The sequence below is a fragment of the Rhinolophus ferrumequinum genome, chromosome 13 (genome assembly GCF_004115265.2).
Source record: "Rhinolophus ferrumequinum isolate MPI-CBG mRhiFer1 chromosome 13, mRhiFer1_v1.p, whole genome shotgun sequence".
NCBI lineage: Eukaryota > Metazoa > Chordata > Mammalia > Chiroptera > Rhinolophidae > Rhinolophus > Rhinolophus ferrumequinum.
The window spans coordinates 64,865,363-64,881,371 of record NC_046296.1 but is presented as its reverse complement, the minus strand read 5'-3'; the positions used below and the strand labels follow the sequence as shown (position 1 = coordinate 64,881,371).

At 34.4% G+C, this 16,009-nt stretch overlaps 1 protein-coding gene across 4 annotated transcripts in view; it reads right to left on the bottom strand.

The window, feature by feature from the left end:
• ROCK2 (Rho associated coiled-coil containing protein kinase 2) overlaps positions 1–16,009 on the bottom strand; it is a 110,554-nt gene that overhangs the window by 61,361 nt on the left and 33,184 nt on the right. For all 4 annotated transcript variants that reach the window (XM_033125605.1, XM_033125607.1, XM_033125608.1 and 1 more), the window contains exons 2-3: positions 2,583–2,664; positions 1,453–1,553 (exon numbers count right to left, since the gene is read on the bottom strand). In XM_033125605.1, coding sequence (XP_032981496.1) covers positions 1,453–1,553; positions 2,583–2,664 — 183 coding nt within the window. The remainder of the gene's footprint in view (positions 1–1,452; positions 1,554–2,582; positions 2,665–16,009) is intronic.

Below are 16,009 nucleotides of genomic sequence, written 5' to 3'. Positions count from 1 at the left end.
TATCTTACTTGTTTTAATTAATTTTTCTTAAATAGATGTACAGCTCACATTTATTTTGATATTTAATATTAGAAGTGTTTTGGGTCTCTATTTAGAAGTTTGGTGATGTTTTTTTGTGACCAGAAACATGGCGTAGAAACGTAACTCTTGTACCAACTAACTATGGTAACACGCTTCTTTCCAGTATAAAAAGAGAAACTTAGAAACTGCATTAAAACAATCCAAACCTTCTTTACTATTTTGGGAAGCCTCATCACCAATAAATCTTGCCAGGTTTACATTCAAGGACAACTGTTCTTCAATTTAAAACTATTATTAAGCAATCTATTGCTTGAGTTCTTTGCATCCAAGTACAGGTCATTAATTACTCTGGGTAAATTTCACTTTTATCTGGCCAATCATCTTCCCAATTGATGACTTCTAGATTTTGGCTCATCATCTAAAATCATCCTATTTCAGTTGCAACTCATTTACAAAATTATTCAGCATGCCACCACTGCCTCCATAGAAGTTATTACTAAAATGTTTAATGAGAGAGGAGAGAGAGAACCCTAGAACCTGTCCCTGGGGATCTCTGTCCAAGGTACCATTCATGCCTTCAGCAGCCCCATGAGAATAGTTATGAAATCATTACAAAACTGCCTACCCCTCTGCTTATTCACCGACATTCCCCCATATAGTCCTCAAGTATGTCAGACTTTATCAAATCTATTATAGACATACATTCCACCTCTTGCACTGCCCTGATCTACAAGTTCAATAAACCTATCAAAGAAAAGGAATGAAAACGAGAAAGACAAACATTAGTCCCTAAGCACTTGTTCCTAGAGAAACCCATGCGGTACACAATGATCACAAAGTAAAACACTGTTGAACGAAAAACAGAATTTGACTGCAATTTAACTATAAAGACAAAAACAGGAGTTTTATACTCAGGTGATGAAAATCAAAATATTATTATATTATAGTTCCTCATTTAATACTACAAATGAAATACTTATTGCAAACATTTATAATATTTCCAGTTGGTACCACTTTGACCTACAGAGATAAATTTCATATTTACTTTCCATTATTAAAACGTCTTCCTTGGCTTTCTCATATATCTAAATAAATCTCAGCTCATTAAGCAAACACTCTGAACATACTAAATAAAAACACGGTAGTTCTAGTGGAATAGTGACTGCTAGGCAAATCGCGTGTGAAGCTGAGTCGGCCTTATTCCACATCTCAGTGTTTCAGAGCCAGAAGAGACCTGGTGTTCACAGCAGAACTGCCGCCTTTCGTAGATGAAGCCACTAAGGCTCAGAGACGGGCTGAAAGGACCAAGCTCAGGAGGCTAATGCTGGCATAGCTGGGCACAGAAATTAGGTCGACTCAGGGGCTATTGATAATCTTTCACAAAACTGTATCTTCAAAAAATAATAATAATAAAAAGAACAAAACTCTTACCAACTGGACTTCGCCAAAAGCACCTCTTCCAATAACTTTGACCACATCGTAGTCTTCGGCCTTCATCTGTAGACCTCTGATTTTTTTCACAATTTTCTCATCTACAATAAAAAGATCACTGTATTTGTAATATTAATCATCATACTTATAAACAATATTTTAAAATAATCACCATACTTATAAACAAATTTTTTTACTTCAAGAAAATGGACTTACTTTTCGGCTAAATCTCTCAGTTCTTAAAGGTTTCTACTTAAAAATCTAAGATACACAATAACTTTACATTAAAGAACCAAACTTGATGGTTTATTAACACATATATAAACAAACACTCCTGACTGCCAAAAAGTAGCAGTGATGCTATTCTGTTTCTGACCATTGCTTGGCAAATTAGATGACAGCTGAACACTGATGACCCAAGCCACCCTGGATGCATTCTGAATCCTGGAAGAAAACTGCTATCAAATGACCTGCAAGGCTAATCTTAGTTATGCACTTTGGTAGCCTACTTCTTTGAAAAATAGTAATCACGATTATAGATATGGTAAACTACTTACAAGATTGTTTAATTAGGAAAATAGCCCAAACTCTGACAATTTCAAATGAAAGAGCTTACTATGCTGATATAAAGTATATATTAATTATTTAAAGAATTATTTATTCTTAGAATTCAACTTCATTTACACCTTCATTGCAATATCAATATTGGCAAATATGAAGTGACCACATATATGACAATAATTGTTATCACATTATCTTGTATTAACTAGACTTTAATATCTACATTAATACAACATAAAGTTCATTAAGTCTTCTGGATAATGTAAAGCTAAGTCTTAGAACTGTTAATATTAACTTAAAATTTCTCTTGGAACTGCCATAAATAACCTGAAACCACTAGTCTTAATAATTTATACAAAATCTTGAACTTTACCTACTTTATACATTGCAATTGGTTCTACAGATTTGCTTTGAAAATAAAGAATATTAGTATTTAAATAAACAGTAATCTAAAAAATACTTAAGTTTAATAAGTTAGTAAGTTTATCGACTTTAATAACATTAATCAAGCATAAGTCTCTTATCAAAGTATAGTCATGTGATCATATATGAAGTTTACATATACTTACATCTATTTAAGAAATTATCTATATTTTTGTTTTTCCTCAAAGCAGGAAAATCCAAATCAAGGACCAAGGAATTTAAGCCATCCTGTTTAACAAAAAATAAAAAGAGGAAGAAGAAAGTTTTACAATTCCAAGCATTCAAAAAAAAAAGTCTTTAAATCGTATCATATGTTGCTCTTGATGAATAAGTGTCAATCCATTTTGATATGAAACTGTGATGGCTCCGTATCCAGCACCTTTAACTGGTTTCTGAACGTGTGCCAGAGACTATCAGGATTGACCCTAATGTGTTTTCCTTTGTTCTTTTAGCCAAAAGATAAAGTCATTTTAAAATATAATCTACTACTATTTTTGCTAGTTAGGTATCTTTTCTCTCTTCAAATGTCCAGTAAAATTTTACCCAACTTTTGACTTTAAGAAGTACACCCAGACTGACTAAAGGAAGTTCCCATTCATTCAACAATCATTAATTTTGTCCCTAGTGCATACAAAGACTAGAAAATCCAGTAAATAAATAAGACACTAACTATCGTTACCCTCAGGGAACTCAGCCTCCAAACTAAATTTCCCCTAAAAACATGAAAACAGGTTAATACATTATTCAGATTTCTATTCTTTCTTTTTCTGTTATTTTCCAGACTTTCTATAAGCATGCATTAAATTTATAAACAAAATAGGAAAAAGTACATACATATAACTTGGTAGGGATGAAAAATACTAGTAAGAACAAACTAAGTCTCAAATTACTCAGTGAATATGCTTGTGAAGGAAACCACATTTCTAAAGCACAATCATATAGGTATATTGTCTCATCCCTAAGTAACTCTGAGGACAGAATGAAATATACTCATTTTTAAAAACAAACAAAGGCTTAGAGACTTTAAGTGACTTAGACTTGCTTAAAGTCACGCTATTAGGAAATGGCACAGCAGAATACCACTTACATCTTAGAGGTCCAATATTCCTAACTCATCCCCCTAGTCTCAACGACCAGACTAACACCAGTGGGAGCTCCGAAGGATAAAGAGGAAGATGGAGGATTGCAGAAAACAAAACAGTAATACAGAGACTTTTTGGAGATCTGGGTAGGGGGAAAACGTGACTAAAATTACATGCAAAATTTAGAAAGGTAACTTGAATTTTTAATTTACTAATTCTAGGAGAATTGCCCATACTATGTTTTACCATTCAGTTATACTTCATATTTTTAATTTTCATTCTTTAAAAAAATATGTCAATATTTTATGAAAACATTCTTTAATAAGAGAAAGGGGCTGAGGTGCTAAGAGTAAACTAGAAACATTTTTAATCGTAATTAATGATTTATATCCCACTGGTATCATTAATGTAGACACATTAAAATAATTTAGATTTTCCTTAACTGAAAGTAAAAACTACATTAAAAGTAATAAATATCCAACTTCCAGTTAAGTTGAGATTATTAAATTCACACTTTGACACCCTCCCCATTTCCTGTGCCCAATAATTCCCTTCTCCAGGACAGCTGACTTGCTTTTCAAGGATTCCAGCATTTTTACCATACTAGGCTATTTTTAAGTAGCAAAATACCAATATATCTTTATTGGTATAATTTTGATATTTAAATAAGTTTAAAATGTAAAATCTGAGTCACTTATATTTTTAAACATATACAGATTTATACTTTGTACTAAAATTTCAAATCAAAGAAAGGTGCATTCTTCTATATCTCCATTAACCTCCAAAGGAAGAAAAAATTTAAATTGGTAAGGCATAAGCTTCTACTACAAGAATTCATATCTTTCTCTAGTTTAGAGACTTTCCAAACAAATGGAATACGAACATTTCATACTGAAATGATAAAACCTGCATTAAAACCTCCATCTATACATAATGAAGACAAAATAAATCTTTATTTGAAACAAAACTATAGTTTGACATCAGTAAAAGGACTGAATACTTGCTTAACCCACAGCCTCCCCAAAAGTTACAAGGAGATGGGATTATGTAAAAATTAAATAATAGGAAAAAAATCTGGAAATAGTTTCATAGATTTTGTTTTTTTAAAACCATTTTTTAAAGAACAAATAATAAATACTATTTCATTTGTTCATTAAGTTTTATTTTTACGTAGTATTTATTTTTGAATGATATTATGGTACTTTAATCTGCTAATAACTTAGAAAAAATGTATAGAATAATAAATATAAATTTACATATATACTTGAGGTTTTATGTACATAAAATTTTGTATGTACATTAAAGATTATGTAACTTTACATTTGAAATATATGCTATTTAATATTACTTTGTAAGAAATAAATTCTGAATTTTTTTAAGATACTAATATATTCAGTATATGAAAATAATACTGAAATCCAGTCTCTGGGTTAGCTCAGGACTTGATTGAAAGCTTGTCTATGGCCTTCCTTCTTAAGCAGTTTCATCTAAACCTTAGGCAGTTAGATGGTTTTTTCAGTATCCGTGATTTCCACTGTGATTCTCAGAGTGATACTAAAACTGAGATAAAGAAAAAAAAATTTTAGGAATAAAACTTTAAAAAAGCCTACAACCAAAACTTCAAAGCAATGAAAAAAATTAACACTAATTTGTCCCTTGCCCCACTTCCACATGCATAGAAAGGACAGGAAAACATTTAAAAGTCATAGCCCCACTGAAACAAAACAAAACATCGCCACCACAATAGTCAAGGACCAGAAAGAAAACTGCCAAGCAATGAGCAGAGGCTAAAGTCACAAAGATCCACTATACTGCAGCAGTACGACTGAGAATCAAAAGGGACCAAAAGCAGACTGACCCCAGGGGAAACAGTGGCTGGAGTTAAAATCCTAGCTCCTAAGAAAGACACTGAAAAATATCTTACCGCCCAAGTTTTATATAAAATTGCATAACCAATCAGGTCAGACACAGCTTTCAATCAAATCTTGAGCTAAACCCCCAGAGCTTGCCCAGTTACTAGGATCTCCCACACCTCTAATATTACTAGCAGAGCAATGTGATTCAGCGCCAATACTAGAACCAACTTACCTATATATGAAAAGTTAGCAAAGGAGGAAAGCAGAGAGAAAAGTGTGTTATCCTATTATCTTTCTAGGTAAACAGGTACAAGCCAACATTCAATTTCCCTGATTACAATTACTATGGTGGAAAAATACATATATAATAGCTTATTTCCCTAACTTTTCCTGAACGCACAGATTTTTAGACTTAACTGTTAAGAAGGAATGAAGTATTGGATTTAATTTCACTTTCACTATAAACTACTTCTAAATATCTCATTGTTTTTAAATATCCAAATAAAATGCATTCTCCCAAAAAAGGAAGGAGGCTGGAAAGTCTTCACCGAACTAGAATGTCTAAGTCATAAGCAAATGACGAAGACACCCTTCTAGAAATTTCAATTGTTAAATGCAGCATAAATTACCTTTGAGCTGAAAATTGTATTAAGTTATGAGTTGTCAGCATATGGGTAGTATAGTATTTAAAGCCATAAAACTGGGTACGAGCGCTCCTCACAGAAGTGAGTGCTGGGATACACTCTTCAGAGCCTGGGAAGAAGAGGTGCTAAGAGGGCAGCAGTCAGCAGAGGGGGGGAAATCAAGACTGCTGTGGCATCTTGCCAAATCCCTGTTCATTACCATCTTCTTACTTCTGTTGTACTATAACTGCTATATTTTTATTTTAAAAACAAAACAAAAACCTCATTTAAGATGCTACTATGAGTTTACATTCACAGATCCTAAATAACTTGACCATAAATTATGTGATAGCTTGTACTTTGTAGTCTATCAAAAACTGTACCTAAATTATACAGGTCAATACAGTATTTATTATTAATAGGAATTTTTCTTGACTAATTTGTGCCACATGCTGTGCAAAGCATTTTACGTGCAGTCAGCATTCTAAGCCTCACAACAATGTATAAGCCAGGTACTATTACTAAGGTACTATTATCACCCCCTGTCAGCAGGCACAGAAACTGAAGTTTAGAGAGCTTAAAATACTCACCCAAGCCAACACAATTTATAAGTGACAGAATTAGAATTTTATGATATGTTTATACTTTAAACATTACTGAAGTTAAAGTTAATAAAGTTATTCCTCTAATAGAATACTAAACAACATCCAGGTTTTAAAGGTAACACAACAAAAGAATAGGAAACATATTTCTGTGTATCTGCTGCACAGATAAGTGGCCAGGAAATGTTATTTAAATGAATTTGTAATACATTTCCTCCTTCTGTTATCACAACTCCAAATACAAATACAAAACTTAAAATAGTGAAACCAAACAAATCCATCATTAGCAAATAAAATATAAATTGTTAAGCCAACCTATATACACACAGAAAAACTTCTGAATCTTAAGTAGATTCCACTTTATTTTTTATAGTACACTTTCTATTTTACCTAGAATAATCTAAGTCATATTAACTGATCGCCTATCATTTACAATGCAGTTGCATAAAATCCTTATGCTTATTTTGCAGTATAGCTTTTTAAGTACATTAGTCAAAGATCTGTCGGCCAAATTAAATGACAAACTAAATTTATCCCGTCAGCTAACAAAAAAGAATCTTTACTTGAAGGGGGCAAAAATCACTTAGGAAAATATGAAATAAAAGAGTACTGGATGGAAGTGTCTTGCATATGTTTTGCATAATGTAGATAAACTTCACTATAGCTTGAGTAGCTAGTCTAATATATTGAGAGAGAGAAAGACAGAGAGACAGAGAGAGAGAGAGAGAGAGAGAGAGAGAGAGACAAAGAGTGAGAGAGAGAGAGGAGTGCCAAGCCACTTTGACAGTAGGGCTATTCCAGCATTTTTTTAAATTTTGAAAGTAAAACAAACAAAGCTTTGTTTACTACTGCTTTGTTTATAGAAGATAAAACAACTTGGGTCACATTTCCACTCAATGACAACGAACTGTCCTCCAAACCTGTTTCTAGTCAATTATTCAATAATTATTAATAAACCAACAGAGCCTTCTCTTTCATTTTCTAACTAGAAGTCTGCCCATATGGTTTCCACCCACCAAGAACCTAAATATAAAAAAATTATTTTCCCACAAGTTGTGAAGTTAAATTTCAGCTTCATCTCCAAACAGTCCCTCTACATAAGCTCACGCAATAAATGTTATTACTTCCATTATTTTCAAAATCAACTAAATACAAACTTTGCATTTAAGGATTACGTAATTCAAGAGATGTAGAGTGTAAAGGTGTTTTAAATTTGATTTTAACATCTAAACCTATCAGCACACCTTTGATACTAACAAATGAAACCAAAACCATTTCATCACTAATTTAATGTGTTCCAAAGGTAAAATTATTTTACACCTTTAAATTTAATTTTCAACATCTATGTAATACAACACCTAAATCACAGGGCTAGTCTGACAAACTCATCAAGTACTATTTAAGAAGCCAAATGAAACAAAGGTAAGTCTGAAAAGTACTAGTCACCGTACCTCCTTTTGTTATGAATGTACTTATATTGTAATTAAAGAACTCTTTTGTTCCCAAATAGTTTTCAATCTTACTTCAATTTTATATAGCTTGAAATTTGATTGAAGCTAATTAAAATCTAGGAGGGATTACATGTAACACATAAGCCTTTGGAGAAACACTATTTACAATAGCAAAAATTCAAAGCGACTTAAAAATCTTGAACAGAAAAACTAAGTAAATTTTACTGAAGCTTGTTAGAGCTATATTAAGCCATCATTAAAATGATGGTTAAAAGACTATAATATAAAATATTAATTTGTTAAAAGAAAAGTACATTATATAAAATCGAATGTATAATTCTACTTAACAGAAATTGTGATAGCATGATGGAATTATATGGTTTTATTATTTTCTTTTCCTAAATTAAATTCTAAGATTTCTGTGATACCATTTTGTAACTCATAATAAAATATAGTAAAATATAAGTGAACAAGAGCTAAGGTATCACAGAACACACCTTAATAAATTTAGACATTTTTTAAAAAATTACTTATTATCTATAGTTCTTCATATCTCACTGAAACATGTCCATTTTAAATTCCTATAAAGACCCAGTTTGAGTTTGGGTAAAAGCAGCATTTACTGGAATTTCAGAGAACGGGGGGTGGGGGGGGGTGGGGGGCAGCATACGGTTTGTAGGAGGCAGAGGACAGTGAAAGGCACCCTTCTAATACCGTGGACATTGACTCCCATGTTCTCCTTAGCCTCACAATTGCAGTAATTGCAACACCTCTGTAACCTCCCTTTTAAACACCGTACTTACTGACCACCACCCTCTCACCTTTCCAACTCACTCTCACTAACACCTCAACTCCAACCATCTTCGACTGGACAGGAACCTTCAATCCAGATCCTATCATTTCCCACTGCCCTCATCCTCCCCATTGCTGCCTCCTTAGAGAACTTACATTCCAGTTACTCGTCATAATCACAGCCCTGCACTGACCCTCTTGCTCCTCTCACCGAATCATACTCTCCTGGAAGAGCCACATCACGGATTACATCCGATTCTCTTTCTACTCAGTACTTGCACCTCCAGGGCTAAACCTGACTTAAAAGCACACAGCCACGCTCAAGTGGCCCTTAGCTGGCTGGCAATCCTGGACTATTTCCCTGGTCCGTTTTCTCTCCCACTCTCCTGGATGATTTCAAACTTGCTCCTCTCTCACAAACTCAAAAATCTCCTCTCCCAACATCTTTCTCAGCTAAGGTCCTGGCTTTTCATCTCATTAACTACTTGCACAAGCTCTCACTACCAAATCTGTCTATATTCCTGCATCTGTACCCATATATTCTACTTTCTTTCCTGCTATTCTATTGTAGTCCTAGCTACAGCCAATCCCTCCCCCCTGCACTAAATCTTACACCCCCTCTTGCCTACTGAAAGGTAACACTATAGTAGTTGTCCTCTGCGCCCCCACCACAGCCATCCTGTCACCTCATCTCTAGTCTCTCTCTACCAAATTACTACCATTGGCCTGTTGGTATTTCTCTTACCCTTAAAAAAATAAAATCCCTCGACTCTACTTCCCATAGAACTATCATCCTATTTCTCCCTTTCTCTGTATAGGGAATTCCTTGAAAGAGGTTGTCTATGTTGTCTTTTGCTTTTCTCCTCCTATTCTCTTTAAAACTCACTCGTTTTCCCTCTTCCCCCTTCCCAGCAAACTATCCGAACTGTCCTTCTCAAGCCTGTCATTGCACACGACCTATAAACATCTTTGAATAATCTTTCACTATCTACTTGAAAACCCACATGCATTCACATGGTTTTTCCATGTCTCTCTCTCACTACCCTTTCTTGGTCTCCTTCAGTCCTTCAGCCCCTTTTAAATCCACTCACTCCACAGGAGATCTCATCTTGTCTCTAAGTGCTGATGGCTTCCAAATTCATCACCTCTATCCCAGATACCTACAATCCTGAATTCTAGATCCTTATCTCCATTCGCCTATTTGCCATCCAGCTTACGTGGGTGTCTAATAAATATCTCAAACGACGATGTGCAGAGCTGTTCCCTCCCCCTTCTACTGCACCGCTTTGTCCCTCAGGCTTCCACATCTCACTTAATGGCAATTTCATCCTTCCAAATACACAGACAAACAACTCTGGTGTCAAGCTTGACTTTTCTCTCTCTCAAGAGCCTAAATCCAAACACCTACAAACCCTGCCAGCACTGCCTTCAAAATGAATTCGGAATTCCACCCGCTGTCACTACCCCCACCACCTCCACCCTAGTCCAGGACACCATCATTTTACTAGAATTATTGCAAAAGCCCACTATCGTGTCTCCCTGCTTGTAGCTCTGCCCTCCCCTTTCCCCTGCAGATATTTTCAATGGAATAGAGATGAACCCATCACTCTGCTCGAAACCTCCAACGGCACAAATTCCCAGCTATGACCTCTGAGGCTCTTTATGATCAGCCTTCACCCACGAAACTCTCAAACCTCATCCCCTATTACTTTCCTTCTCATTCGTTCTGCTCCAGCCACACTGGCCTATTTTCCAAATGTTTCCAAATCGCAACAGGGGCCCTACACAAAGAGTAAGCAGAAATGAGGTGGGAAGGTAGCTCCGTAGCAGCCTTCACAAGAAGAGATGCCTGAGCAGCACCACAGTTCTACAGGGTGGGAAGCTGGCTAAAATGGAGGAACTGAGCAAATTACTAACTATATGACAGCACACACCAGCTCTTCCTACTGGGAGAAGTACAAATACGGGGAGGGGAGCTAGAATTAACACATGGTATTGGCCTGAAATTGGAGGTATCAGTGTAAATTCACAGTTTTCAGTATATAAAGATATAGAAATACAGATGTAGGTGTCTGTGTGGGTGAACACACACCACCCTTGTGTTCTGTCCCCTGAAAGGGACTGCGTACAGAGACACTCCCACAGCAGTGAACCCATCTAGCACCAGATTCTGATTCTGAAATACTATTCTCTACTAAGAGGAATCAGGGCTCCTTGGAGCACTGGCTGATTCCAGTACTAAAACAGGACAATTATAAAAGGAGTCTGTAGCATCTTGTGCCAAAAGTAAGGAGGTGTCCAGAACTACACATATGCATTGTCTCGATGCCAGTGTCTTGATTTAGATAATGTACTATAGTTATGTAATAGAAACAATGGGGGGAGTTAGGTGAAGGGTACACAGAACCATTCTGTATTACTTTTGCACTTCCTATGAACTTACAATTATTTCAAGATAAAGGTTTTTAAAAAAGTAAAGAAGTACACAAAGATTGATGGGAACATATCAAAAAGACACATACAACCCAGCTTGAAAGGACTCCAGTGGCAAATCTGGGACAATTTGAGTATTAAAATAAATAATGAATAGTAACAGAGTATAACCTATTGAATAAAACAGGAATTCCTAATGTAAATAAATTGATATGAATTATCTTTCTTACAGTAAAATGTCAACTAATAAATATAGAAGGAATACTTGAATCAGAATATTTGGCAACCACCATGGTAAAAAATAATTTAGTTGAGAAACATCAATGGATGTTAAAACTAGTTGGTAAAAGTAGGAATACAGACATAATTTTACAAAGCTTCAGAGTAACTCCCCACAAAATACTTACTGATTACAAAAGGATAAAGGAAGTAATAGAAACTTTGTAGACACATCTTTAACCAAGTAATGAAAGTTAACACTACCTAATGGGACAAACTGTATACCACCAAATAGGATTCATTGGGAACACATTACTTCTGTAAAACTGCAGCCAAAAATACATACCTTGAGCCTAATCATCAGGCAACATTAGATACACCCAAATTGAAGGATATTCTTACAAAATGAGTGGCTTGCAATCTTAAAAATTGTGAACAGCATGAAAATCAAGAAAGACTGAGGAACTGTTCCAAATGGAAGGAAATGAAAGAAACAGGAGAGCTGGATGCAATGCGTGACCCTGGATTAGATCCTTTTCCCTTTTGGTCTAAAGAACATTACTATTTGGGCGATTAACAAAACTTGAATGAGGTCTCTAAACAAAGTATACAGAAGCTTTTTAAACTTTTCTGTAAATTTGAAATTGTTTCCAAATAAAGAGCGTTTTTGTTTTGTTTTTAAATAAAATCACACCAACGTATGTTCCGGACTCCGGACCCTTGGACTTGCTATTTTCCTGTCTGAAATGCTCATATACCCACGTATCTGAATGGCTACCTCTCCTACTTCCACCAGGTCTTTTCCTTGTAAGTCACCTTTTCAGGAATACCTTACTACCCAAACTGTGAACACCTTATATAGTCATATCTTCCTCTTTGTTTTACTTTTCTTCTCATTACCATAAATCACTATCTTACATACAATTAACTTGATTATTTATTATTTTACAGCTCCCCATGAAAATGTAAACTGATGGCAGGGAATTTTTATCTGTTCTGTTCACTGCTACATTCCCAGGGCCTAAGTCAGGGCCAAAACCAGGGCTTGGCACACGGTCGTTGCTAAATAAATATTTATTAGTTGCTAAATAAATATTTATTAAATGACTGAATGTATACAAAGTCCTTGGAACACAAAGGACTTAAGATAAAATCACAAAGTAAGTTCACTTTCCAATCATAGTAAGGGAATACTGAAACAGGTAAAAAGAACTCCACTGTTAATTTGATAGCTCTGGGACATCGTTTCAACAAATATGTCTCTAGCGTAAATGAATGAGCTAATGTCTCAGCTCTAAGGAGCTTAGTGAGCAAACCTATTTCCATCAGAAAGCAAACATGTAATACTGCAGCTAGCCAATATAGCAAGAAAACATCCATCAACAGCATGTGAACAGTACAGTATCCAAATGCTGACAGACATGAATTAACTGTATCAGATTTGATTGAAATATAGACATACAGAAAAAGCAAGTTTTCTCCAGGAAAACAGAATGACAGTAAACTCATATTCAAATAAAGTCAGTGGTGGAAACCAAGGGATATATATAACTGAGGTCTCATATTTTACTACTCCATTTTTTTGAAAAACTACCAAGACTATAATTAAAGTTAACCACAATGATCTCAATTAGTTTACAGTATTATAAAACATACTAAATAGTTCATATTTAAGAAAAAAGTATAATCCCAAACTCTGCAAAATGATCTTACGGTTTCTACACATAAAGTGGTTAAATCAGTCGCATCTCATTTTATAAATGCTTTTTTTCTCCTATGCCACCAGATAATACAACTGACCTTCCTTTCTTGCAGAACTATCACCAAAATGACACACAACATTATCTTAAAAGAAATTCCTATGTAACAAACATGTGAATCTAACCCAATGCTTCCAAATATGAAACACACAAAATACTGTATGCCTGTACGTAATTACGCACCTAACGTATTCGTGAACATGGTGTGATAATCATTAATTGAGCTACACACATGACCCCATCCATCTTACAACTTAACTGGTTCTTTGATAGCAAATGAAATACAAATTTATAAATCAAATTCTAATTTCCAATAGAAATAGTACTACAAATTAGGACTCTATACCTGAAAACCTATTTTAGTCACCCTCCCTACCAACCACTGCCCCACTCAAAATCACAAAAATTAAAGAGACTATAAAACACAAAAATGTAGCTTAACAATCCTAAGTATGAAACCAATTATTTAATATAAAAGTTATGTCAAAATTTTTTCTTTGAGAGGTTTTTATGAATGTGATGAACTAATTACGTAAAATAAAATCAAATGAAGATAGCCTACAGATAGCTTCCTTTTTTGGTAAACCTTCCTGTAACGAGTACTGGCATGTTTAATTTCTCCTTCTAACTTAGCACATTATGGTAATCTGATCCCAAATTTTGGTGAATTTTTTTAAGGTAAGCAGCTTAACTGTATTTGCGTTACCTGATGTTAACACTGACCGCAACCCTTAGGAAATCCTAAGCATGAGTTTGGCAGTTACTGTAATGTCTTACTTACAATTAAAAAACCAAATAAAAGGTTCACGTCGGAGCTGGGGATCACAAGTCAAGAAGCTGTAAGTGGGAGATTCTTGTACTTCCTGTGCTTAGTCACACAGTTCAGACTTCATAAAAGATACTGCCAACATTATTGTGGTATATGAAATACTAAGACAATTCTGAGGGCACAAGTCCCTGACTCTTAGATAAAAATTCTGAATTTAAAAGGCAAATAACCAGATTATATAAAAGTCTTCATATTGCAAACATGGTTGCCACAAAATATTCTATTTTATAAATATTCTTGAGAATACAAAACAATGTTTTATATTCTAGCACACTCAACATTATAACTTTGTATAAATCCATGCTCTATGGCCAAAATTTATCAAAATGTAAGTTCTGTTGAAGGAAGAATCATAGGTTATATATGTGATCACAACTACCACTAACAATTATTTTAAGTTACACTAAATTACTTAATTCTCCAGAATCTTGATCCATATAAATGATACACATTAATTCATCTCCTCCCACTCCACCTGTGTAAGAGAAAACTATCTACTGGAGGAGTCTAACTCCGTTCAGAACAATGAGCCTATTTTGTCCTAGATCTGAGCCTGCATCCTAGATCTTACCAATACTCAACTGGCTCTGAATTAGGCATGAAAACAGTTATCATGTATCAAACCCCTAAAAATTACAATATCTGGTATACTAAACTGGGACACAAAAAAAGGACACAATTTGTAGATAATATAACAGGGAGATTTCTACCTGCACCAATAACAGACTTAATTTGTTGCAAGCCAATCCCACCACTGAGCCTAAAATGGGGAGGAGGGAGTGCAGGGGCACAAGCTGGTGAGCCTCAAGTTGACTACAGAGCTGCAGCTGAGAAGCTGAGAAGCTGCACAGTGATTCCAGCACTCTCACGAGGTCGGAATATAGAAATAAGAGTTTTAAACCTCACAAAGAAGGAAAAGCCCAGGCTTTTAACTAAGTACACTAAAGGGTTACATGCTAGAAATAAGGAAACAAAACAAGACAAGTAGACCAACCCTCAAAAGACTGAAAATCTGCCCCCAAATCAGTTCAATCTCTGAATAGATGAAGGTATATACCTCAATCCTAACTGGCTGACAGAAGAAAATATAAATCCTCTTTGAGGAAAGATAACATTACCTAATTATCTAAGCAGCTTTTCATATACAATGTTCAGCAATCAAACAGCAGTCATACCAGAAAAATAACACTAAAATATCATAAAAGCAAGAGATAAAATTTTTTTATATCACATCTACAGGAGATCCAGAAATTTAAAACAAACTTCAAAATCACCACTATTATTATGTTCAAGATAGCAAGATGGAGAATTTCAGCGGAGAACCTGAAATTTTATCAAATAATCAAACGAAAATTCTAAAACATAGAAACAAAATAAGCTACACATTAAGATTCTATAGACAGATTAGTGAATTGTCTAAATGCTTTAAAATATTTTTCAACTGATATCTGAGGTTGTATAAATTTATATGTTTTTTATACTAAAAATATTGTGGCATTGGATAAAGCCAGGCAAATATGAGGCTCAAATATGGATGTCTTTCAGAAATTATTCATCTCCTTAAAAGGCATTATCTGTCTCTTTGGACATACGGTTTTTCTCAGTTTGTCTTTTAACTTTCTCTTAGTTTTGTTTGCTTTCAGCAAATATAAACTATGATGCTTTTCTTTATGTCATATTAATTATGTTTAGATCAGATGTCATTTGCATAACTTCATTTTGTTTATCGTTTTTCATTATGCCTTTATCCCTTTTGACTATTTGGAGTTTATTTTGGTACATGTTATGAAGTGAAAAAATAACCTCATTTTTTCCCCTCAAATATTTAATCAACATTTTAAAGAAAGTTTTTCATTATAATCCTAAACTTATATTTTGTTTTTATTGTGAAAATATGTAACACTAATTGAAATGTGGGAAATAAAA